General features: G+C 39.7%; 1 protein-coding gene across 1 annotated transcript in view; it reads right to left on the reverse strand.

The window, feature by feature from the left end:
- Positions 1 to 10,701: 10,701 nt before the first annotated feature.
- Positions 10,702 to 27,981, reverse strand: part of LOC109005495 (vacuolar protein sorting-associated protein 53 A) — a 33,597-nt gene continuing 16,317 nt past the window's right edge. The window contains exons 12-24 of the mRNA XM_035689770.1: positions 27,359 to 27,463; positions 27,215 to 27,274; positions 17,579 to 17,656; positions 17,247 to 17,354; positions 17,080 to 17,145; positions 16,236 to 16,313; positions 16,029 to 16,162; positions 15,848 to 15,941; positions 15,209 to 15,286; positions 14,634 to 14,696; positions 12,879 to 12,947; positions 12,676 to 12,771; positions 10,702 to 11,215 (exon numbers count right to left, since the gene is read on the reverse strand). Of these exons, the coding sequence (XP_035545663.1) occupies positions 10,934 to 11,215; positions 12,676 to 12,771; positions 12,879 to 12,947; positions 14,634 to 14,696; positions 15,209 to 15,286; positions 15,848 to 15,941; positions 16,029 to 16,162; positions 16,236 to 16,313; positions 17,080 to 17,145; positions 17,247 to 17,354; positions 17,579 to 17,656; positions 27,215 to 27,274; positions 27,359 to 27,463 (1,311 nt within the window). The 3' untranslated portion in view covers positions 10,702 to 10,933. The remainder of the gene's footprint in view (positions 11,216 to 12,675; positions 12,772 to 12,878; positions 12,948 to 14,633; positions 14,697 to 15,208; positions 15,287 to 15,847; positions 15,942 to 16,028; positions 16,163 to 16,235; positions 16,314 to 17,079; positions 17,146 to 17,246; positions 17,355 to 17,578; positions 17,657 to 27,214; positions 27,275 to 27,358; positions 27,464 to 27,981) is intronic.

Raw genomic sequence — 27,981 nt, forward strand, 5'->3', positions numbered from 1 at the left:
AGGGACCCCCAACTCTTGGTGCACGAGCCAAGGACAATGGGAGATGGAGGCTCTAAATTATTATCGTCACTTAACTCAATGATGGGAGGATCCAGGGAACCGGATCGACCATACTTGGCCCCTCGGAAGGAAGGGGGGCGGTATCAGTGAGGGGGGAGGTGGACCTGGAGATCCCCTCTCGATTTTTGACCTCGGAGGGGGGGATGTCCCCATGTTCCACCCCCACTTCTCGTTCCCCCTCATCTTCTTGATCCTCTTTTTCCTTTTCAAAATCGTCTTAAACGTAGAATTTGGGATGTCTCGCTTCTTTTTCCTCCCCTTTTGTTTCTTCCTCCTCGCTCGCAGCCCTAGAGGGACTTCGCTCCTCTTCCCGAAGTTCGACTTCGGGACTCTGCTCCCCTTCCAGGTGACCGACATCTGTGAACGGCTCGAGAGCGTCACAAGCGACTACCCCTAGAGCATCTTCAAAGGCCGTGAACAGCTCGAATGTGTTGGGTCAGCTAGGAGAGGGCGTGCAAAGGAGCTAAAAAAGTGCGCTTGCAGGTCACACTCATCTAGTTCTTCCTCCGAAGGCAGCAGGGGGTCGATGAGGGATGCAGAAGGAGGAAGCTGGGGACACGTAGTAGTAGAAGGCTCGGCGGATGAATGCAAATTGCCCGAAAATGACGTGGTTCCCCACGACGGAGGAACCAGAATCCCTAGGCGCGAGGGTTGTTGCCCTTGGGAGGCCCCGACATGGCTTCCCGACTCCCCGGCACGATTACGAGAAGAAGAAGAATCCCCAGCCTCACCGCTTTGCCTCTCCTACGGTGAATCGTGACATACCTTCGATTTTTTTGCTCGACAATTGGAGGAACTTGAGGCAAACTTCCATGCCCATGGAGAGGGGATACCACTCAAGAAATTTCTCCAGATGGAATATGAGCGAACAGGCACCGACATGTAATTGCGGATGTTCTCATATGAGAGGACCAGATCGGTCTGCGACTCATCAGGATGGGCCTGCACCTAAGCTGTCACCAACTCCAAGTGAGCCTCTTCCCTCCGATTGAGGGTGAGTTCCAAGCTCTTCATAGAAGGGGGAGTCCCAACACGCCTGAATAGGATACTCCTTCTGGGCGGCCTCCCCCTCGAGGAACTCAAAATACGAGCCAGACACGAAAAAAAATTTATGAGACCACTCATTTATGCTTGAGTGACATTGCTTGAGCTAGGCGATCTTTCAACCTAGAGACCGGGTTGGAAACTGCAGTTGCTTCCTGGCTGGTAGTTGAGGCAGTATACATACAAGACCTCTCGAGCCGTCAGATCGGGGTATTCCTCGGGGTTCTTACTAAGTACCATCTGGAAGTTGATACAACTAGATATTAGGAGCCACCACGCATTAGGATGGAGCTGCACCGGAGCCAGCCAAAGATAACTTAGAACCTCATGAGCCGGACTGCAAAATGGGAGGCGGAGACCATTAGCGAAGATTAATTGGAAAAGACCCACCTTCGTTGCTGCGCCATTAGGATTCTCTGCATGCTTGCTCCCCCGAGGAATCTCCAGAACAACGGAAGGAGGAATTTTGTACTTGGAGCATAACACCCTAAGGTTGTCACCAGAGATGGAGGAAACCCAGCGTTTTCCCCTGAAAAATGGAGGAACAAGATCAGCCTTGGGTTCCATAACAGTGGTAGGAACACGGTGGATGGAAGAAGGGGGAAAAAGGGTCGCAATGAGGAAGGAAAAAGAAGGGGTGGCAAACGCGACGGCTTGGAACACAGTTGATATGAACTCATGGGAATAGAATTCCTTGAACCCACAATCAATTTGAAAACTAACCAAGAATGCCAAAATCAAGTCAATGGATGGAGAATCTAGACCAGTTGAGAACTAGTTTCAAGAACATAGATTATATTAAAATCTAGACCGGTTGAAGAACCTGTCTCAAGAACCCAGATTACAAGGAGAAATGCCACAAAAGTTGTGATTTGCCTTTGATAAGTTCAAAGGTTTATTCAAGAATAAGAGTAGATAAACTAAACTCACAATGAATAAATTTATCAAATTTCATAAACTGATTAAAATGAGGCTACAAAGAGTATTTAAACCAAAACCTAATTAAAACCCTAGCCAAAATAAATCTCCATCTTCCAGAAATACCCCTGAGTGAATAGTATCGCGGCTATAGTAACTTACATATCTCAATCCCCCAAAAACCCTAGGTTAACATAAAATTCTTTTCCAAAATACCCTTGGGCAAAATACAAGGCTTTCCCAAAAGAAACCCTAGCTACAAATTAAAACAATCCGTAAACCACCCTTAAAAACTTCTCTTGAAACCCTAGTTCATAAAAGATATGTGGGCCAAATATCCTCAAACCCTATTATTCTAGACTAATTCCTATAACTAATAAAATAAGCCTTTTTAATAAATTAGATAAGGTCCAAACAATAACTCTAGCTCATGTCTTCCATAGCTTGTATCAAGTGGATTAAAACTGAATTTCATTCTCTGAAGCCTATCTTGAGTGTTGGAGTCTTGCTAGCTTCTTCCCAACTGGATTGTACCAATCCTTGCATTGCCTCCTTAATCTTCTTGGCTCTTGACCTTGTAATTGGCTCATATGGAACTTGCAAAGGATCTTTAAGACTAGATCCATCTTGGTGCCATCAACGGTAGCCAGAGAAAGAAAGTGGAGAAAAACGTGATGGCTGGAGAGAGAATGGGAGAAATGACAGGAACATGATGAATGGACAAAGGAGGAAATGGGTGAAGAAGAAAGGGAAGTGAGCTTTATATAGTGGAGGAAGGATGGAGACGGTGCAGGAAATGAAGTGACCCTGATAGCAGCAACGTCAGCAAGCGCAACGAGGCACATGGCATCTGAAGCAATGGCAGGAATGGTAGTCGTCGTGTCAAGAGAGTTGGGGCCATGGACCAATGAGGTCCCAAGACACAAAGGAAAGGGCGGTCGGCATGTCCAATCTATCATCGGGAGATGGGAAGACCTCGGGAGAGGAAGAGAGGCGCCCATCAAATGGGAGGATGACCTCAAGAACTTGAAGCGACGGAAGCCAAACGGGTGGCACCATAATTAAAGGTGTTATGAATTCCCACCACATGCCCGTGATAGGAATTTGCAGGATACTGTGAGGGAGGGGCCCATCCCAGAAAGGCCCAAGCTCAAGGAGGTCAAGTTACGGAACCCCAGGCCCTTAGACGAGACCCTGTCGTGGGCTAGGAGCCCGGGCTAGAGGACCGCGTGCCGAGCCCATAACTCAAACCTGCCTGGGAAGGCCTTTAGGCGTCGAGCTCGGATACGCCAAGGAGAGCGTCTCAGAACTCAGCAATCTACTGAGCCCTACCATGCAGGACTGTGTGCCAAGCCTCTAACTGCAAACCTACCAGGGAAGGCCTTTCGACACTGAGCTCGGAGTAGGCCAATGAGAGTGTCTCGGGACTCGGCAACCTACAGAGTCCTACCGTATGTCAATGTGCAGGATGCCCTACTCTCTGCTAACGACTGGACATATGACCCATCATGGCCTCATCAGTCTCAAGGCACCAGAGTACGCAGGACGGCTCGGCCACGACCTGACACCCAACTCTGGCAGAAAGGTGGCACCAGGTTTGACCAAGCACGGCTTGACACGCCACAATCTCCCTCGGCCGCCAAAGCCGTAGACTGACATGCTATTGCAGTAAGGAATGAGTGGTAACAAGTCTGACTTAGGTACTACCTGACACGCCGCGATCTCCCTCGGCTGTGGATCCCGGATCAGGTATAAATAACAACCATCTCTTCTACGGGAGGCCTCTCTCTCTCATGAAACCCTTTTACTATTCTATCTAATCTTATGAGCTTTTCTTGTCACTAGAGGATTATTTACTGACTTTGGCATCGGAGTAACCCCGGATGTCACCGGAGCCTTTCCTCCCTCTTAGTTGCAGGTGGCGTGAGCTTGGTTGTCTTGGTACTTCTCGGGCTGCGAAACATGACATCAACATATATGTTTAAGATTAAAATTTATATATTATATCAAATGTTATTTTAAAAATTATAAAATTAATTTTATGTTGTATCACACGTTGTATTAATTTTATATTATAAGATTAATAGACCTGAATAATAATATTAGAATTTCATGTTATATTAATTAATAATTTAGCGTATAATATATATAATATAATATAAGAAATTATAACTATATATACCGGTCCGATTCGGTTTAAACTAGTTTTTAAAATATGAAAACCGATACCACACCGGACCGCTTACAAACCGGACCGAACCCCGGTACGGGCCAGTTCAATCGGTTTTCATATTTTTTTTCACCCCTAATGAGCAAATACCCTTCACTCTTCGATAAAGATATTTCGAGGATAGACTTTTTATAAGAATGAGAGATAGTAACACCTTGAACCTTCAAGTTTTGAAATTAGGAAAGGTAGGGTCACACTAGAACTATGATTTTTCTATTTTTAGAAAGTAAAATTTTGATTTAGCTCAAGAACTGAGCCCAAGCCCATTAGGGCCGAGCTGATGCAGCTCGAAAGCTACAAGGATGAATACAAATGGATTTGGTGGATTTTGATGAGAAAACAAATGAAGGAAAACTAAGGTAGATAACCTGGGATGTCACTCAACACTGTCAAACAGTTGATGGAAGAAGGAGATGAACTCAACTTCAAATGTAAAATTTGCAAGAGAGTTTTAAACTCAAAATTATCTATTTATTTTGACCATTTCCTTGTGTTTAAATAGAAAGTATATGATTAATGGTAGGAGGCATTATTTAAGGCCAAATACAACTTTCCAATGTATTAGTAATTACTTTAAACAACTTTCAACAGCAATAAATATTAAGTGCTTAACTATTTCCTATGTCTAACACACCATACAAGACACATAAATGGTTAAATTCAAAATTTAAAATAAATAACTACCTACTATAGATTCTGTTCAGCACACATGCCATATGCCACCTTAGCTGCCAGGTCAGGTGGCCATGTCACTGTGCCACATCAACATATGTGCTACTACATTATTCCCCTCTTACTCAAGAGAACCTGCCCTCAAGTTGAAAGTCAATTCTTCCCATAGTTGTTTGATAATCTTCTTGAGCTCCTCACTTGAAATTCAAGCATCCTTAGAATTTGGCTTCCCTTGCCAATGTACCAAATACTGAGTATAGGTTCCATGGAGAGTAGTGATGGAACCAACATGAAAAATTTCAATAGACTCATGGAGGGGATTTGGTGTGCTATATATTTTGGAAACCTTCTTAACTTATTACGGCCTTTTCTTCCTCACCATTGTAAGGGTAAAGGTGGCATCAATTGAAGGTAGAACTAACTGAAAGCCCTTTTGGTAGTTCAACTTTATATGCACGAGGCCCCGACTTATTCAAAATCTAGCAAGGACCAATCTTTCTTTGTTTGAGTTTGTTGTAGGTTCTAGTGGGAAACCTTTCATTTCTTCAGTAGACCATGACCAAATCTCCTTCATTTAATTCCAATTTTCTCCTTTGTAAATTAGCTTCGACTTGTAGTTTTCTTTGGATTACTTCAACCGATTTCTAACTTGCTCGTGAATGAACTTCAGATGTTATGCAAATTCTTCTGCCTCCATACTAACCTTGTTTTGGCTTTGCAAAGGCACAATTTCTAGTATATGAATAGGTTTTTTCCATATAAAACTTCAAATGGAGACTTCTTTGTAGATCGGTTGATGGAGTTAATGTATGCCGACTCAGCTTGTGAAATATCGAACTCCCACCTTTTTGAATTTTCTCCAACTAAACTTCTCAACAAGTTTCCGAGTGATTTATTTACCACTTTAGTTTGGCCATCCACTCGGGGATGGTATGCACTTGACAATTGCAACTTGTTTCCCATAAGCTTCCAAAGTGATCACAAATTTGAGATCTCGGTCTGAAGTGATGGTCTTAGGGACTCTATGCAGACGTACCACCTCTCTAAAAAACAAGGTAGCAATATTTGAAGCATTCGTAGAATTCTTGCAAGGAATGGAGTGTGCTATCTTTGATAAGCGATGTATAACAACAAAAATACACCAGTAGTTTGGATTGGTAATGGTTGGTATAAACCATTGAGAGATCTTACCAAGGGGCATTTGTGATTGGCATTGGCTGGTATAAACTAGTGTTTCGGACTCCTCCTTTACTGTTTGACAAACTAGACATCTTTGGTTATATCTAGCTACATCATTCTTCATAGCTGGCAAAAATTATCGTTGCTTCATAAGAGCTTCTATTTTATCTCTTCCAAAGTGTCTTTCTAAGGCTCCAACTTGCAACTCCTCAATAACAAACATCCTCAATAATCATTCGGGAATGCAAAGCTGGTTTCCTTTGAAGAGGTAGCCATTGATCACTTATTCTTTTCATTATTCAACTCTTGCAAGATTTTTGAAAAGAAAACATCAAAGGCATAATGATATGGTAATAACTCAAAACCAGTGACTTCAAAAGAAAGTGTACTGAGCAAAGTGTGGCTCAATGCATCAGTCACTTTGTTAGAACTTACAAGTTTGTGTTGTAAGACAAAGTGGAACTTATCCAATTATGAAACCCATCCTGTATGCCTTGAATTTAACTTATTTTGCCCCTTTAAAAATCTCAAAGCCTTATGGTAGGAGTAGAGGATGAATTTGACTCCAAACAAATACTGCTCCCAATGTCGAAGTGCTTGCACAATGGCATACAACTCATTGTTATAAGTTGAGTACTTCTACCTTGCATCATGGAGTTTCTCATTAAAATACTCCATTGTCCTCTTCTCTTGCATTAACACAGCTCCAATGCTAGCATCTGAAGCACCACATTCTACTTGAAAAGGCTTGGAAAAGTTGGGGAGGATTAACATTGAAGCCTCAACTAGCTTGGACTTGAGTAAGTCAAAACTTATTGCAGCCATTTTTGTCCAATGGAACTCCTTTTTCACCACTTCCATCATTGGAGCAATGATGGTGCTAAAATTGCAGATGAACCTCCTATAAAAAGAGCCAAAGCCATTGATCTTGGGTATAGGCACTCAAGAATAGCCTTCACCTTGTCTTCATCCATATGCATCCCATATGTATTCACAACATATCCTAAGAAAACAACTCAGTTAATCATGAATGTGTACTTCATAAGGTTCACAAAAAGTTGATTCTCTTGGAGGACCTTGAATACATTGATTGAGTGCTCCAAATATTGTTCTTGGCTTTTGCTGTAAATTAGTATATCATCGAACTATTCTTCCAAATATTTACCCATTAAGTTTCTCAACACTTTACGATGTGGTATGCTAACATGGCGACGTGACTTGGCAAGCTATCTATCTTTGTTTTGTTTCATTTGTTTTCATCAAAATCTACCAAATCCATTTGTATTCATCCTTGTAGATTTTGGGCTGCATCAAGTTGAACACCTTAGGATGTCCAAGACCCCAAGCCTATTCAGATTCCCCACTAAATCATAACACTAGCAGCTCATCCCACTTGGACTTACTCCCCGCAAAACCCTATTTATAGAACCCTAGAAGTCGGCACATACACTTTGCCTCCCAAGATTTGTGTCACACCCTTGCACTCACTACAAGTCACTCATTTAGCCACCACAACCTAGCCTTTCCATGCCGTGTGCCACTCCACTGCCATAGGCAATTTTTCATACTTTTCCCTCACACCCACTCACAACATGCCATGTGTTGAACCACTAAATACATGAGCACTCACACATATGCCGAGCACAATGCCATCCACCAGCAACACCATCGTCATGGCACCATGACCCTCAACCATACATCTAATGAATGTTCTAGACATTGAGTTCGATGGAGTACCTTCTTTACACATAATTTTATAGTAAACTATAAAGTTTCTTTTTCCAAAAGTATATCTATGTTGTAAATGTTTTAGAAAGGTAAATATGTATTTATGAGCTCTTCATTGTTATCCGTTTTTATGAACTCTATGTATGATCAAAGATGCTTTATGATTTAGAATTGCATGACTGATGTGACTAAGTATTATATTATATGACTGTTTATTTTAAAGAATGAAAGGTAAGGCAATGTTAATGTAAAGAAAAGAAAATGAATGGTATGATTGCATGTGTTTAATGAGGTTAATGAAATGGCCATATGAGGTTGAGGATGGTAACATGAGGTTGGGATGAATGGAAACGCTGGAATTCATAATTGGAGGTGCACCTAATGATTACCCATTCTTAAGTTCGGTTCTATTCCAAGCTAAGTTGAGGATGGTAACATGATGTTGGGATGAATGGAAATGTTGGAATGCATAATTAGAGGTGCACGTAATGATTACCCATTCTTAAGTTCGGTTCTATTCCACGCTAAAACCATTGATCGCAAAGGTCGCCAACCCTAACACATGGGGGTTAACAGTGTGTAAACGGCCATTGAGGATAAGGTTAAGGTAACAAATGATTTATGATTGAGGTTAAATAAATGCTTATGCTTCTATGGTTGAGGTAAAAGAATACTTCTTAAGGCTTTAAGATTAATGCTTAAGGATGCTTAAAGGTAATTTTTCTTAAGAATGTTTAAGTTAAATGAAAACCTTGTGTTTATAATTATGTTTACTATATGATGTGGTTCTTATTGAGTATTCGACTTATATTATTTGTTTTTAAATATTTTCCCACCCTAGGTGAGGAAGGCTTGAGGATGATTTCCAGGAGGGTGACATTGACAATGAGACTTAGTCTTTGAGAGAGAGGATTTAGATTTTTCTTTACATTTAAATGATTTATGCTTTTACAATGCGTAACACATGTTAGACCATTATATTTTAAATGCGCTATTGAACAAATGCTTGGATTAAGAGATTTATTTTACTAGGTTATCGTGTGAAAGTTTTATTTATGGGATTTTTTATACCTGGCACAAAGCATATCATCCAGTTCCTCTAACTTTACAAGCCTTGGAGGAACGAGGTTTTACAAGGTAGATGGAAATGTCCATTCTCTCATAATCTCATTTGTCTTATTCTCTCATAAATTGTAAGGAATGGAAGAGAATTGAATGAAAATTAATAAAAGCTTAATGAAAGTCTAAAAGATTAACGAAAGTCCCTATGATAGGTTATATTATAATCTTAAAGTGTCTATCTCTTTCATTTTCATCTATATATTTTCTTTTATTTGTCTCCTCATTTCTTTCACTCTTTGACGACAAAAGATTTGCTGTCCAGTTGTGGTGCCGTGATTTCCTCATAGTGTAATTGCACAATTCCTATTCATAAACATTTTAACATGTATAAATCACATGAGATTTTAGTCGTTGACTTATTTATTCATGAACATTGTCACATTCAACCCCCAACCTTTATTTTTTCCAAAGGCCATTATCTAATCTAGATGCATGCTTGATAGAAGTCTTGCATGTTCATTACTTATTCAATTCCTTACTTAGATTCATGTTTCAACCACAATTGAACACACGCATGAATGATGCAGCCTTAGAACTCCAAATTACATGGTTTGGCCGAAACCATCTAGACAGATTTTATAATTTTTGTGCATTTATTCTTAGTTGGACTTGCACAGTTGAAACTTACAGCTCTAAAATCGTTTTATATACATGCGAGTCCAAGATCATGTTAACCGAGACATGGCCGAAATGCTCAATGTCTAAACCTTCAATTTTTTCTTCATCTTTTCAATCCTAAACAAGATTTCTATACATGCATGGCATTGAAGGTCAAGCTCATGCCACAAACATTAAAAGGTACATGAATGCTGATTTAATAATCCCTAACCTTCTTATCATGTGATGGTTGAAACATCTAGTACTATACAAGATTCCAACCTTTATACTATAAGATTCAAGCTAATATACCACTCGCACATGAATGCATTAGCCTCGATATACATGTAATACCCGAAACTCAGATTGTGACTGTCATATTTGCTTCAATTTTTCAAAACTCATGTTTAAACAACAAAGCCTTGTTTGGTTATACAGATGAGATGAAAATTGAAAATTGAATAAAATATTATTAGAATATAATATCTTAATATTATTTTTATTTTAAAATTTAAAAAAATTGAATTGTTCATTGTATATTATTGGGAAGTTTGAAAAAGTTATAATGATTAAATGAAATGGTTTGCGTAAACAAACAAGGCCTAGATCCATGCCTAGATGTTGTCTTTACGCACATGGATGCCTTAACCCTCGCTTTATATAGGCTATGGGCAAAACATCCATGGCCATTTTTCAAGATTTTGCTTGCTATCATTATATACATCATGTTTTCATGCTTTAAAGCATTAAACACAAAATAAATGGCTAGGAGGCTTGTAATTTGGGATATAAAGATTCTTTTTGGGAGGTGTGAAAATTGAAGAAAGAGCAGGGAAAATGTGGGGAGGGGATGGTGGGTCAAGAAGAGAGAGAAGAAATAGTGAGAGCGTTAGTGTAAAATGGGATTGTATGGGTTTAATAGGGCTGGGCGGATTCTACAATGCATATAGTGAAATTTGCTACCTAGATGGCAGCAACTGCTGCCCCATTTATTATTGTTATTGTCGTTGTAATTATTATAATTATTATTGTTATTATGCTAGGTTTATTTTCTAAAATAATTTCCCATCTTCATGATCTCTGTCTCTTAGTTTCATCTGTCTATCGTAACTCAAAAGTAATGTTAGGGACACAGTCTTTACACGAACCCCTCACATGAACAATAGCTTTATAGATAATGCGAACAGTAAAAGAACTGTTCAAATTAGGGATCCGTGTACGCGGGCCCGTGTCCATATCATTTCTGTTTTAACCCCTCATATGAACCATTGAGAAACTAATCCCTCCCCGACCCCCCACCCCCGCGCGCGGGGACTGCAGGGTGTATTTTTAAGCAATGACACCAGTACCAAAACTACATGTAAAATTGGGATTCAAATGCGGTCATGGATTAAAGAGCTTTCTAAAGGGCCCATCTTTGCGATCTTTTGCAGCCTCTGTTAAAGCAAGGAACCTCTTGAATCCTGTTGTAGCAGCACCTCTTCCAAGTGCAGCTGCTCTGGTTAACACATCCTCTCGGGAAGCAACTAGTCCGATTGAAGCCGGACTGGGTATCACAGGAGCTGCCGCTGGTACTACTGATGGCATGATAGAGGGTTGTGTGATCCCTGGCCCATGTTTGTTGAAGTCATCTAGTACACTTTGCTGATCAGCTTTTTTTAGACCCTGCACATGGAAAGCACAGTATTAGCCAACAATAAAAACACCTTTAACTCCATCACCTAACACTTCTGGAAAGTTCAAAATATTTTTGGCCAATAGACATTGATCGTTACTACAGATTACCATCCTCAAGGTTTAACAGTTTAATATAACTCCACCATCACATCAAATACATATTAGCTACTCTTAACTAATACATCTACTATCCATCTGATGGAACACCATGATCCGGCAAAGCTACCTCTAATAAACTTCTAATGATCCGGATAAAAAAATAAAGATAAAATCAAATAAGAAGAAAAGCGACTAAAGATTTAAGTAAGCATATTGAAAAAATACTTAAGTGGACCAAGGGAATGCGTAAAACATGTACTGCAACTTTAGCAACAAAATTGCCATCTAGCATAAAAAAATCTGTTTGGTAGATCCATGCACCAACTGCAATAATTTATCTCTTGTAGCGTTCCTAACAATAAAAATGATATATATATATATATATATATTTTTGTTTTCATAAAAGAAAGAACAAATACAAGATATAAATCGAATCCATGAAAGATTGGATTAGCCAAACATTTTCCCATCTGGGAGATACACTGATACAGTGATCGGCTAAGGAGGAAAATAACTAAACAATAAATCATGTTTTGGTAACAGTTGAACGTTTTACAGCCCCTCCTATATTTTTCATTTAGTCATTCTGTAACCAAGTACATGCAATAATTGAAGCATCATAGGAGGTCTAATTTATTGCGCCCCTAAAGACACTAGGAAACTAGGAACCCCCACCAACAACAACAACATGCAGTCAAGATTGAACATGATTTTTGAACACCAAATTCTAATGCATCTTCCCAAGGAACCTTTGTTGAAATAGTAGGAAGTAGCCTGTTAGTGTCATGCCTGAGTCGAAATATAATCAAGAAGTCAAACTATGCACTTAACAGTGAAAGCATATGTTCTTTCATGTAATTCATAAGATGCCAAGATTCATTATCCATGATTAACTTGCTCAATTATTCAGAAGACACGTAGGAATAATGGACAAACCCATGACACAATTCTGTTGGGCAGCTATAATGAACGTTTCAAAGGCACCCCTTCTCTGGAGTGGCAATGCTAGATGTCTTGTGGTTAGTGAGAGCTAAAAAGAAGACTGACATACGAAAATTTATCAGACATCGTATCCAAGGTGCCTATCCAGCATCATTAGCAGATAATGGGGCACACAATTTCAAGTGTTGAAAACGGGTTTGAATAGTGACTTTCATTTATCTTAGACTCAATGCTTCAGAAAACCTCAACATTTTCACCAGTCCATTAGTAGATTTATCGAGTCACATCTCACAGTCTTGATCTATATCCATTCAATGTTTTTGAGCTTGACGTTTAACCGATCATGCAGTAACTACAGTCTACAGTATGACTAAACCCTATATCAAATAGCAAGAATAGACCAAAACCTTAAGCTCCAAAATTCGTTGAAACTCCATTGGTGTGCCCTCTGGTAGCAATGCTCGATATGTATCCGCCACCGAATCAAATGGGGACAGTATAACCTGAATAATAAAAATACATGTAAACTTGAGTAAGATTTTTTTAGTATAATTATGATAAGAAAATCAAACCAAACTTAGCAAAATGTAGACAAAATATGATCAAAAACCTTCAAAAGTGCTTCAGCTTTGCTCATTTCACGGCTCACAAATTTTGAATAGCTAGCAGCACCAGTTGTCTGTTTCAGAAAGGAAGAAAATGATGTGAAAGAGGTTTGTTTTATGCAATCAGAGACCACTATAAGCCCCTACAAATAATCATGTCATATAAATCATGGGAAATTCATTCAATAGCGTGATGCTAATATAGCAAATGAAGCGCTTCAAATCGTTTACAGATGGCAGGCGATGCCTTTTCCTTGTCCACTTATTATTATAACATTCAGAAACTATAAATTCTAAATCCTAATCACGTGAAAAATATCAAACTTTCTCCGTCTCCAGTCAGCAACACATGCTTGATCACAAAGCCACTTAATCAGAGGCCAGGTTTCCTACTGAATAGCATCTTACAAATCATTCTGTACTATTTAGTTCCTGCCCATACACAAGTGCACAAAATCTTGGAATGAGAAGTGCAACACTAGGCCTCTAATGTTTAAGAAAAGGCCAACCTAGCACCAAGGTAGAGTTCAGCTTCTTGAATTATATGGACTACCTTACCGTAGGTAGTGTAGACAAGATTGGAAAGCGGATACATCACATAGTTCTTTACCTTACTGCACTCTGCATAAGTAAAAAAGGAAGGATCTCTGTTCGATCATTCAACACGTTCTAACAATCCAAGGAACTATGCATTTTCCTGGAGGAACATTTAGAAGACAAAGGCGCCCCTGAAAGAAGTATCATATTTTTTTTGGATAGCTTCCTTAGAGAAGATCCTCGCTGTAGATAATCTAATAAAACATAGGATCATTATGATGGATGAGTGCTACATGTGCAAGAAGGGAAAAATGGTAGATTATTTGCTACCCCATTGTTAGGAACTTATGGAACGGCTTCTTTGCTACAGTGGGATTTGAATGGGTAATGCCTAGAAGTTTGGTGGATTTTCTAGCAAGTTGGAGGACCTCCAAGCAATCCACAAGTTGAAGCAATATGGAAGATGGCTCCCATGTGTCTACTGTGGAGCATTTGGAGGAAAAGGAATGATGAAAGCTTTCAAGATTGCGGGCCGCAATGGATGAACTTAAGGTAGTTCCTTTAGACAGTTGCGATACATTTTAACAGACTACGCATGTTTGGGTAACATGTTTCATCTCTGAAGTCAAAACATATTTTTTAGTCAAAGATCATCTTCCTCCCAAACATATAAACATAAAAATCTTATTATGTGGTGGCCTGTGGTGGCCAGCCCGGCCTCCAAGGGCAGCTCAATATAGACCAATGGCAGCCCAGATCGGGCTGTCGGTGGTGTTTGACACCATTGGCGGTCAGATCTGGGCTGCACGTGGTGGCCTGATGGGTGGCAACCACCACTGTTGTGATTTCTTTATTCTATGCTTATTGTTTTCAATTAATGACACTTTGTTGATTACTTGTGAAAAAAATGTGGAATACCATATGTTGTCCACAAAAGTTGAATGTTGTAATGGATATAATCAAAGCAAACTTAAATTGGAATATCAATCAAGGGTAATAAATGCGATAGGAGTTTTTGTGTCTGAAATCGACTAAACACTTCTCACTCAAAAAAAGTAAACATATACAGATATAATGTTTATTTCGGAAAAGAAGAAAAGAGAAAGTAGATTGTAATAAACATAAGCTTTCTCATCAAACTACAAGCCACCCGTTACAGTTAATTCTAAGGAAAGAGGCATCAATTAAAGATAACATGTATCTTTTTCAAATCAGTAACTCACTTGTCGGCCAAGTGAAGGAATGTCTAGAAGAATTGTCTTTACTGCTTGAGTGTCCAATAGCATCTGCAAAAGCATCAAACAATTTATTTATGGCAAATCAACCAGAAAGATTACATTCAAGGAAAAAACAATTAGAAGGATGGTCTAGAGTAATCACATGTATAAATGGCAAGGATACACATCTACAAATTTGACAAACATTGACTATAGAGTGACTTGTATTTCTACACTGTTCATCAATGTGCATGGTTATATACATAATTTTCCAGGGATTTTCTTTTACCGTAGATGTTGCATCTTATCTTGAATTAGGTCTAAGCCTGAGAACATTAGATGCAAGGCATTTATATTAACTATTGAGTCATTTCAATGTGCACATACGTGACTTGTAAACACCATACACCCTCGGCATGACATAAAAAGTGCCATAGCTTTCAAGACTAAAGAGGATCCTTACTAAGTATCCCACAAGCCAAAAGATATAAACCTATACACTAATTCAAACAATTCCTTTCTTGATGCCAAAAAAGTTAATCTAGAAAGGAATAAAAATAAACAACAAAAAACGTCAATACTTGTTGGGCTCCAGTTTCTGATATGTGCTTGCATTTGAAAATGTTTGCATAAAAGCGAGGACCAAGAGAAGATGCGAGCTGCATAGAATGAGAAAGAAATTAGGATATTTAGCTGAATAAAACTTGAAAGCGAGATTCTTTGAAAGAATCTTAGTATGTCACTAACTACTTCAAAAATTTAGAAGTTAACTAGATTTTGCACAGATAAGGATGCCCAAATCCTATGGAGGGGTAATATTTTTTGGGCAAGTACGGAGGCATGATCTTTGAAAGAACAATAACCACACCAATATTTAATTGAGCATAAATAGTCTAGCGTTAGCCATTCAAATATGCAAAAGCCTCTTTTATATTAGTAAACAATATTCATTTTTCTTTTTTTACAAGTAAGAGTAAATTTATTGATACCAATGAAATAAGCATAGCCCGTGTACACAGGAAGTATACAAAAGAACACCTAAATATATTCTAAGATCAAGAGATTAGAGACAAATAAATGCAAAAAAATATTCATAAGGGATTAGTAATAGAAAATGAATCCAAATAAATAACAAACCCATATGCAAGATTCTTGAACCTCAGACCAAGATCTATGTTGAGAAGCAAAACCTAAGATAACATCATCCACTTTAGAATCACCTTGTCCAAGAAGAACTGGAAGTAAACAGGTGAAAGAAGGCTTCCAAGTACAGGAATGCTACTAGTAAGGATCATATTTATGCCATTAACATACCTGCAAGAAGGTACATGTGATCAACTGTGGAAAGTTGTGTCAGGCACCTAGAACTTATGGTTAAAAATTTCAAATATATGTGCTCACTCTGATTGGTCACCAACACTTTCAAGGGTACCCCATGGGACACGTGTCATGGCAGCCATTTCAGCATCAAATTTACTTTCAAGGCCATGCACTAGGGTTACTAAAGCTTTTGTGATCACTGCCGAAAACTCATCCTGCATAATATCATTACTCCCCTAGAAATGAAGAGAAGACTAACCATGGCATTATTAAAGTGGTAGTCAATACCTGCACTTCTGACATATCCACTCCCTCCGCTAATTGAGTCTCGATAATTTTTGATACACTTTCTGCCAATTCACCAGACTGTCAAAAAAATCCCAAGTTTTTAAGACTGCAAATCAGTATTCATTTTGAGCTAAAAACTATGATAGTAATATATGGAAACGTATACAATTAAGTACCACCATATCCAGTCCATGTGGTTTCTAACCTTTGGAGGATATATCATACACATATGTGCTCAAGAGGATCGTTGCGTGGGTTTACAAACTTGTAATTATAACCAATTTATGTTGTATGGACAAGAGATATCATTAACCTTTAGGTAAACTGAAATAGATATCAATAACATCTAATTAGTATTAGCGCAGAAAATAGTTTTTGTTGCACTTCATTAATCTGGCAAGGCTTTAACTAAAGGGAACTGATTTATACATTCCTAGAGTAAGCAAGCCCCACACACTCCCTTTGAAAAAAGTAGGGGAACTATGGGACCCACATGAAAAACAAACTTTTTCATGGTAGACCCCACTTTTTCAAAGGGGGTGTGGCTTGCACACCCTAGGACTCTATCAGGCATTACTTTTAACTAAAATTTAAAACATATAACTTTTCAAAAATAGAAATAACAGGATGAGTAACCAAATAGCTAATTAAGCTCCTTAATAAATGAAGAATTTGAAAGCAGAGATCAACATGAAATCATCTCAGCCTTTTGTTTTTTTCCATAATTTAAATGTGTCATGTATCTGAATGCTGCAATATAGACTCTTTCATCCTGTCTTCCAACATTCATAGATCAAGCTGAAGTCAACAACCAACACCAAATACCATGAATTTAGAAACCAACCGTTTTATGACAATATTCTGCTGAATTCACAATATAACAAATCACCCTTTCATCCCTGTCAGAAGTCTGCTCAAAACATTCACAAGGTGACAAAGCCAAAATTAGTATCTTGTACAGAATAAACAATGCTCAAAGCAAACATGAAAATAAACATGGTCAGCTAATACCTTTATTTGTCCATCCATACCCGTGGCTGCTGCAACTATCCCTGTTCCACCCCTAGGCAGTCTTGCAAAAAGTTTTGTTGCATATGCTTTGAGAATTCTTTGAAACACCTACAGGGGAAAGGGGCTCTAACATTATTTCCTATAGAAACCACGTAATGCACCCTACACATGCACCCTCTTCTCACCCCTCACTGTATTTCTCGTCATACGTGGCAAAAACAGAATAACCAATTCACAGAGAACAACTCAATATAAAAATGCACATCATTAACCTCATTGCGATAGAGTACATAACAGAAAAGGATAAAAGAAAATGGATTTCAAGAATTCACCTTGAACAAATTAAATAACGTCTGATTCTTTGTTAGAGCGCTGCATCTCTTTAAGCTCCTCTTGATTATAAGAAACAACTACAAAACATAATAAAGGTAGACTAAAAAAATGCAAGAAAAAGGAAATTACAAACAGAACAGTCTTATATGGATGCAGGCCAAACAAAAGGAATTATGTAATCTTAGCAATCGAGTCTACATATTCTCCTGAAAAAATACAAGGACCAACCCAGGAGCTTTAAATTGCTTATTTTAACAATCCAAAATTCAATGAATGAAGCCATCCATTAACATGCCGACCATAAATGTAACATCCCGTATTTTAGTGTATTTTTACTGAAGGATTATTTTTATTTATTCAAAAATTTATTCTCTTGTTTTAAGATTGGTTGGATTTTAGTGAGTTTATTTTTATGATTTTAATTTTGTAAAAATTATTTTGAAGTGCTTTCTTATAATTAATTATTGTTTTTTTTTTTTATCAGTAAAAAGTGAATTTTCATTAATATGAATGAAGATAGGCAAGGCCTATGTACACAGGGAGTATACAATAGAAAACACCTAAATACATTCTTCAAAAACTAAATTTGAGCTAGGAACTCATGTACACTGTTTCCATTAAGAACAATGGCTGAAAACCATAATAGTAAAGTGTGTAGAAAAAAATTCTGAAGCTCCTCCATCGATCGCTCCCTATCTTCAAAGCAGCGTGCGTTCCTTTCCAACCAAATACACCACATAATGCATAGCGGGATCATCTTCCAAGCTGCAGCTACTTGTGTACTGCCTTTTAGACCCTTCCAACAAGCAAGCAAGTCCACCACCTTTGCCGGCATAACCCATGCGACATCTACCCTACGAAATATTCCATTCCACAACTCTCTCGTCACCTCACAATGCAATAATAGATGGTCCACTGATTCTCCATTTTTTTTGCACAAATAACACCAGTCCGTTACTATGAGTCCCCTCTTTCTTAAATTATCCGTGGTTAGAATTTTCCCAAGTGCCGCAGTCCACACAAAAAAAGCCACTTTGGAAGGTACGCGTGACTTCCAAATACTTTTCCACGGAAAATATTCATTACCTTGTGATACCAGAATTTTATAGTATGTCTTGACTGAGAACTTCTTACTGTCTTTGCCCCTCCATTGTAGCCTATCATCTTGTGTCGTTAATCTTTCTGAGGAATATATCATGCTAAAAAATTCTGAAACAATAGACAGCTCCCAATCATGATTAGCCCGAGTGAATAAAATGTTCCACTGAAAAGAGTCTTGGGCAATCACACATAGATCTGCTATAGAAGCCTCCCCATTAATCGCAATATTGTATAGAGTTGGAAAGGCTCTCTCCAAAGAACGCTCTCCACACCAAACATTCTGCCAAAACTTGATGCGAGTGCCCTGACCAACTACAAATCTAACATTATTTTCAAAGCACTGCCATCCCCCCCTTATATATCTCCATAGACCCACACCATCCCCCCCCCCTTACTTCATTAGTGCACCATCCCCCCCAAGCACCTCCATGTCTCGAAACTACCACTTCCTTCCATAATGACTCCCCTTCTTCTTGATACCTCCATAACCATTTTCCCAAAAGCGCTTTATTGAAAGTCCTCAAATTGCGCACACCTAAACCACCACCCGAAACTGGAGAGCAAACTTTGTTCCAACTAGCAAGATGGAATTTAGTTTCTTCCCCCAGACCACCCCACAAGAACTCCCGGAATAATTTCTCGATATGATGCGCCACCCCTACCGGCAACGGGAATAATGATAAGAAATAAGTTGGTAGATTGGATAAAGTGCTATTGATCAAAGTGAGCCGCCCTCCCTTCGATAAATACAACCGTTTCCACCCTGCCAATCGTTTCTCTATTCTCTCAATAACCCCTTCCCATATACCTCTAGCTTTGAAAGTGGCACCCAAAGGAAGGCCCAAATATTTCATTGGCAAAGAACCCACTACGCATCCCAACGTTTCTGCTAGTGTATTGATATGAGGCACCACTCCTACCGCCACCATCTCGGATTTGCCCAAATTGACCTTTAGACCCGTCACCGCCTCGAAGCACAACAAGAGTGCCCTTAAGGCTTGTATTTGATCCACCTCCGCTTCACACAAGAGAAGTGTATCATCTGCAAATAAAAGGTGTGATATCATGACAGAGCCAAAAGTACCATTGCCTGCCACAAAACCCGCTATATAGCCTCCTTCAACAGCTGCCTTCACCATCCGGCCTAGTGCCTCCATAACAATAACGAAAAGAAATGGAGACAATGGATCCCCTTGCCTCAGACCACGTGAACTACGAAAGAAACCCACCGGATTACCATTAACAAGCACTGAGAAACGCACAGTAGTTATGCAATATCGTATCCATGAGATCCACTTGTTACCGAAACCACATCTCCCAAGTAGGTAAAGGAGGAAATCCCAGTTTACATGATCATAGGCTTTTTCCATATCCAGTTTACAAAGTATACCTGATTTACCTTCCTTTAACCTCTGATCTAGACACTCATTAGCAATAAGAACTGAATCAAGTATCTGCCTCCCCCGTACAAAGGCATTTTGAGACTTTGAAATGATTTGTTCCATAACCACACTTAAACGATTAGCCAGCACCTTTGAAATAATTTTATAAATCCCACTCACTAAACTAATGGGGCGAAAATCTTCAATTTCCAGCACTCCCTGTTTCTTCGGAACAAGAGCTATGAACGTAGCATTGAAGCATTTTTCGAATTTTTGGAAAGTGTGGAATTCAGAAAAGACCCGCATAACATCACATTTCACTATCTCCCAACAATGTTGAAAAAACCCCATCGAAAACCCATCCGGTCCAGGTGCTTTGTCTTTGGCCATGCTACTAATGATCTTCTGTACCTCTTCTTCTTCAAAAGGTCTTTCCAACCAACTTGCACTTTGCATGTCAATGGACTGAAATGGCAAACCATCGAGCTTTGGCCTCCAACCAGTCGGCTCTGTTAGCAGATTCTCATAGTAGTTCACAATATGATGCTCTAAATCAGTAGGAGAAGATAGAACTTGATTACCTGACTGAAGGGACTCAATAGTGTTGTTACGCCTATGAGAATTGGCCACTCTATGAAAAAACTTCGTACATTTATCCCCTTCTTTTAACCAAAGAGCCCTGGATTTTTGGCGCCACGATGTTTCCTCCATCAACAAGACCCTCTCTAATTCAGTCACCACTACCCTTTTCCGTAGTAGTGCCTCTTCCGAAGCATTTCCCCTTAACGCCTGTTCCTCCAAGACCTGAAGCTCCTCTAATAGACTAGTTTTCTGATTTTCAATATTGCCAAAAACTTCTATGTTCCATCTCCTTAAATCTTGCTTTAATGCCTTAAGTTTCCCAGCAAGAATGAAACTAGGGGTACCCGAGATCTGATAAGAAGACCACCAAGAACGAACTTTCTCAACAAAGCCATCCACTGCTAACCACATATTTTCGAACTTGAAATACTGACGACCCCTATTAATACCTCCACAATCTAACATAATTGGGAAATGGTCCGAGCAAACCCGGGCCAACCTCTTCTGATACAGCTCCGAATAGTGGGTTTCCCAAGAAGGAGAAACAAGAAACCTATCCAGTCTTGACCACCCCCTATTATTAGACCATGTGAACTCCCCCCCTGCAAGGGGGAGATCCATAAGATTCAGATCAAACATGAACTCGGAGAACTCTTCCATTGCTATTGAGTGGCCATTATTCCCTGATCGCTCGCTTGGGAAACGAATGATATTGAAATCCCCACCCATACACCACGGCACATCCCAAAGATGATATACACCCGCTAACTCCTCCCACAACCTTCTTCTTTCTCTATATCGATTAGGTCCATAAATGCCTGCAAATGCCCATTCCCACCCATCAATTACATTTCTAAATAAACAAGCCACCGAGCAAGTCCCAACACACTCTTCCATCACCTCCACAATTCTTTTATCCCACATCAAGAGCACCCCCCCAGAAGCTCCTTCCGAAGCCAAATATGACCATCCCACATAAGGACATCCCCAAATACTACGAATAAGACTTCGCTCAACATATCTTAATTTTGTTTCTTGAAGGCACACTATATCCACCTTCCACATTCTCAACAAAGTTTTGATGCGGGCGCGTTTGATGCGCTCATTAAGCCCCCTCACGTTCCAAGATAGAATTTTAGGTTTCATGGACAATGTTCATACCCCTCCCTTTCGTTCTATCCCTACTACAACTACCCTCCTTCCCTTCATAATTTATAGAACATTGTAATCTTTTAAGCTCCCTTTCTCTCTTTGTAGCCGATTTCAATCTACTCTCTTCAATGGCTATAATGAGAGCCCAAAACTGCTCTTCAAAACCTGTACAAGACACCCCAGTACATAATTGCAATTCATCCACTTTCTTGAGAACCCAATCAGGGATAATGTCAGAATTGGGGCTAGGAGGAAGCATTCTTAATGGTTCAGCCTCTCTATTATCCATGCAATCCCCTTCACAAAACCCCAACTGCATGTTAATACCTTCTATACTTGCTTCTCCATCTCTATTTGAACCGACTATATCATTAGCCTTTGAATTTGATTTCTGTCCAACAAGGAGTTCTCCAACAACCATTTGAGACATAGCTGAATTCTGTAGCCTTTGAATTCTAGTTTCCATCGTAGATTTCTGTTCCAGAGAGGTCTGTATAACCCCCGTCGCTGACCCCTGTAACAGCCCACTCGTGAGGGATGAACCCATCTCCTCCCTCGCATTAATCTCAAGCCCCAAAGGCGTCGCCATAGGTCTCTCTGCCTCTGTCGCACCTTTCTGTGCGATATCCGAAGCAACTTCCTGCACCACTACCTCCGCCGTAGACTCTATTACATTCGGCGAAGTTGTCTGAGGCAACTCCGAAAGCAGCTTTGTCACTGTTACGTTACTCAAATGTGTCTGAGAATCCCCCTTCGTTGACCCCTGTAACAACCCATTCGAGTGGGATGGACCCATCTCCTCCCTCACATGAATTTCAGGCCCCAGAGACAACGTCGTAAAATCGCTAGCCTCCGTCGCACCTTTCTGTGCGATTTTCGAAACCTTTGCCTGTACCACTACCTCCGCTGTAGGGACTACCACCTTCGGCGATGTTGTCTGTGGCAACACCGAAAGCGACGGCACAGTTCCATCCCCCGATGGACCTCCAACTTCCTCTCGGGTCCGGTTGAATGTCTGCCTCCAGAAAGGGCCCGATTGTTTTTGGGTCTTGTTGGGCTGAAACCCAACTTCCCGGCCTAGTATTTTACCCTTCCCCTTACCAGCGTTTTCCTTGGCCCATTGATCTTCAATATCCCGTCCATGATCCAAGCCCAGTCTCGCTATGCCTTTAACTTCAACACACCGTTTTAGCCATCCCACCTTATTTGCTAACTCTCCCAATTGCTCCTCCATATCACTTAACGCCTTCAACACGTTTTCTTCTTTCAGCGCGACAACGTCTCTGCCAACTCCATCCCGCAACAGGTCATTACCCGCAGAAGTGACGGGACCTTTCTTCACCAAACCCATTTTCTCTGCATAGTTTACGTCTCGAAACTTCTCCACTTCTCTGCTCCCCCGCAAAACATCACTGTATGAGCGCAAGTTTGAATTCTGCACAGTTGTGATTGGTGGTAACTGAACCCCACCACCACTTCCAGCTTCCTTCAGCTCCATCACTAATTTTCTCCATCCAACTCTATCCTTATCCCCTGGTATGAAGACACAGTTTCGACGACCCCCTCCACAATACTCCACCAGCGCCATGTATTCTCCCCGCGAGTTGGAACACCGTTGCGCAATGTAGCCCCTGTCTCCATCCCTATATGCAGAGTAAAAGCCCTTACCCTCCTTCTTCAAGCACACCTCCAATGCATTAAAAAACCAGCGTACTGTTCCCAGACTTAAGTTCAACTTTTTTATCCCTTTCCACCCCTTCTCTGTAAGAATCACGTACCTGCCATTCCTATCCACCTCGAAAAGCTTTGATTCAATATTGAAAAACATCTCATACTAGGATTAAAATCCCTTAAAGGCAGAGAAACCTCCTCTTCTAAACTAGATCCCACGATCAAACTCCCACAAACGCCATTAAAGGCAAATTATCTAAAATCTACACCAGACTACATGCTAATCACCACTGTAACTGCATGTTAATCACACCAGGAAATACCAACACAGCAGCAAAACACAAGAAAACCAAGAAAAGAGAATATTGTACGGAGAGAACCTCAAAGACACAGGGATCCAGGAAAATCAATGTTCTAACATCACAATTATTGCTTAATTATTGTTATGCGTTTAAATTTCTTCTCAAATTAAATTAACTTATTGTTGGGTTTAATTATTTATTTTCAATTTAATCATTACGTTTGAATTATTTTATTTTACTTGTGGTTTTAATATCGTTTCCGTTTGATCATTTTTGTGACCCAAGATATGAGGATTGGACCTCATTTCTTTCCCTCATTTTTTTCTTTTTCCTCTTTCTTTTCTTCCTTTTTCTTTTTCTTCCTTTCTTTTCTTTTCTCCTTCTAGTTTTCTCCCGCGCGACCCAGCCTCTCTCTCTCAATATGTCTGATCGTTCTCCTCCCCAGCCCGCCGCCGTGTGCCGGCGGTGGTCGACACCGCCCGGCTCCCCAGCTCCCCCAGCCACCGGCAACGCCACCCCTTCGTTTACAGCCCCAGCCGCGCCGCCGTTAGCCACCACGAGCCCACTCAAGCCGCGACACCTCTTGCGCTCGCGCTGCCGTCTTCTCACCACATCATCATCGACCTCTTAGCAACCCATTGGACCCAACCCCAGCTCCGATCCGTCACCGGTTAAGCATAACCAACCCCATTTTTGTTTTGGGCTTTTTGGTCTTCAACCGCCTATTGCGCTGCCACCCACGGCCAACCACCACCACCACTAGCTTCACCGACCTCCCTAAGCCCTACCCTATCAATCTCGAGTCTCCGTTTGCACCCGTTCAAAAGTGGGTTTTTGAGACCCACGGCCACAGTGTATTTGACACTGTTCTGTTGCTGTGTTGCCGCTTCTTGCACTTCCGTGATCCTCCGAAAATTGCTATATAGCGCTGTAAGTATTTTCCAAATAACTCTTGTGATGTAAATGTATTTTTGCACTAACTCATTACACTATATTGAATTATTGATTGGTTTTACCAGATTGAGTTTGAGGAGTACGGGGGTCGGATGGATTAGAGAATGAAGTTGTTTGTGTAATTGGATTGTGTTGACATTGTTGGTTGTTGGTTATTGTTGTCGTGTTGTGTTCATTGCAATTGCACGCATGTTCATGTTTGTAACTGAAAACTGGGTTTTCGCATGATTGCATGCATGCTCACGTGTTTATTTGAAAAATGGGTTTTCATGTGAGAAATGATTTTGGATACTTGTAATTAAATTTCTAGTACTTAGTTGACTTATTATATTATCCGCTGCGACTTTTGTTGTGCACTTTTACATGTTGCACACACTTGGGCACATTTCGTTGGGATGCGTGACCCATGTTGTCATCATCCCGACGTCACGATTCTCGCGTCCCTATACGTGGGAGTTGGGGCGTCACAATGAAGCCCTATAATTGCAGTAATTGAACTACAGATTTTTTTTTTTTTTTTTTCAGGGAACCTCTCCAAGGCAGGGTGCCCTTCAGACTCACCCCTACAGAATAAACCCCGGTCCTGTGCACTGCACCCTCGGGAGTTTCCCTACATAGAACTGGTTAAATTGCTGGCTTTTCACCAGGAGGTGTGACTCCAAAGGATTGTTTGCACCTATGAGATGTTGAACCTTGGATCTTGAAGGGAGTGATATCCCAAGACCAAGGCCTTCACCACTTGGGGTTTGAACTACAGATAATTACCACAAGAAATGCCGGCATTTACTCTTTGTTTATTAAGCAAACAAACAAATCAAAAGAACAAGTTAAGTACCAGACTCTATACCAACATTTCACCTAGCTCTTACAGCGTTGATTAAAAAAAGAAGTCCTAGGAAAATTACAATGAAGGCTGCCTAGAACACTGCTCAAATCAGATTTGGATGGCATGCTTTTCGAGTTTTGTTACAGAACTGCTACTTTTTCATTTTTAAGTAAAATAACTTTTATTAATACGAAAATAGGCATAGCCCAAGTACACTTTTACAAATAATGCACCTAATTAAGAACTGTAAATAGATACAAGGAAATCATGGAAACTAATAACATTAAAATCTGTAGCTATAGCCCATAAATAAAGTCTTAAAGAAGAAACTTTTAAGATCTTCAAGAGAATGCTCCCGATCCTAAAAGTTCCAGTCATTTCTTTCGCTCTAAATGCTCCACAGAAGGGAAATGGGTGCCATCTTCTAAATGCTCCACAGAAGGGAAATGGGTGCCATCTTCCACACTGCTGCAATATGTGTGATAGACCTTTCCAACTAGCTAGAAGATCTACCACCTTTCCAAGCATGACCCATGCTAACTTGACTCTACTGAAAAAATCATCCCACAAGGCCCTGGCAATCTCAGCATGGAGTCAGTGATCCACTGTTTCACCACCATTTTTGCATATATAACACCAGTCAGTAATAATAATTGTCCTTAGATTGTCTGTGGCAGAATCTTCCCTGAGGAAGCCGTCCAGACAAAAATCGTGACCTTAAGGAGCACCTTCTCAGAGAATCTTCCGAGGGAAGTGGTTGCTGCCCTGAGTAGTGTGAGTGCCATAGAAGGAGCATAAGGAGAATTTTCCTTGCTAGGAGGAATCCAAATTATGTTGTCCAACTCTTCATTGCCTACCCCAAATGAGTGCAACAAATTGAAAATTTTGTGAAAACACGAACTTCCCAGTCACGAGCCTCCCTAATAAAGCTGACATTCTACTGTTGCAAGCCAAAAGAATTTCCCTTAATTCAGCCACTGGGGCCTCATGCTCCTGTGCAATCTTGAAGCTGTACGATAAGCATCCTTAAGGGCCATATCACCACACCATATATCACATCAAAAACTAATCCCGAAGACATCACCCACCACCAATCTGGTATGGCTAGAAAAGCTCCCCAACCTCTCTGGATATTTTTCAATGACCCCACTTTATATGTCCCTCGGACCTCATTAAAACACCACCCCTAGCACCGCCATAATTTTTTTATAAGTAGAAAGATATTTTTATTAATACTGAAATAGGCATAGCCCAAGTACACCCTAGCACCTCCATACTTGTAATCTATCACAACCTACCATAAGGCTTCCCTCTCATAATTATAGGACGGCAACCACTTCCCTAGGAGAGCCTTCTTGAATACCTCAAAGTTATGAATCCCCATCCCGCTGCTAGTAATCAGAGAACAAAACTTGTCTCAGCCAATAAGATGGATCTTTAACTCCTAAGATTGGAATAAAATATTTTTTTTTATAAGTATGATCGGAACAATATTTTTTCTATGTTCAATGAATTTATTACTGTTAAAAAAAAAGACAGTAATTATAGTTTGTCAAGCTTTCAGCAGACAACAGAGTTATCAAGGGAAAAACATTTTATAGACGATCCAAATCCTGGGCAGATTCCATATTTCTCATAATAACAGAAAAATGTCTCCTTTCTTACCTGCATGCTACTACCTAAAACGTTATTCTGACTTCCTTCCTCGATATCCCATGTTTCCTCCTAAAAAAATGCACAAAAAAGAATTACTATAATGACATATAAAAAGTACAAACAATGTAGTAAAAAAATAACGCGGTCAACTACCTGAATAAGTTTCTCAAGATTCTCCATCAATGTCTTCTCTTCCAATTCTATGTAAACCGTTAAGTGAATTTCAAAGCTAGATGAAATGATTCCACGGAAATTGAACTGCCAAATCAAATAGTGCAGATAATTCTCAGAAGCTATGTTTATTTCTACAAGTAAAAGCCAGAAGGAAGACAAACTATCGTCTCGAATTATGGATTGTTTTTAACATTTTGGGTGAGGGGGGAGGTCCAATGCTCCCCAAAAGTTCTGAAAAAAAATATTATTTTTTTCACTACACTTTAAAAATTTATAAAAAAAATTATTGTTCACCTTCAAAAGTTAAAAAAAAAATCAACTATCCAAAAAATTATAATAATCTTATTATTTTGTACAAAAGTTTAAAAATCTATAGAATTTTTTTTTTTTTTAAGAATTCATAATATAGGTCCAAATCTTAATAAAATTTGAATTGTTCTTAAAAACTTCAAGTTTTGGCTCTAGAATCTAAAAGTAAAAATTTATATATTCAAAAAACTCATAGCATGTAATCATTTTGTATTATTCTTTAGGTCTCTTTTTTTCTTATTATTTTAGAATTTATCTTTTTTATGCATGACTTTGCTTTTGTACATTCCTTC

This window comes from Juglans regia, chromosome 4 (genome assembly GCF_001411555.2).
Source record: "Juglans regia cultivar Chandler chromosome 4, Walnut 2.0, whole genome shotgun sequence".
Lineage (NCBI taxonomy): Eukaryota > Viridiplantae > Streptophyta > Magnoliopsida > Fagales > Juglandaceae > Juglans > Juglans regia.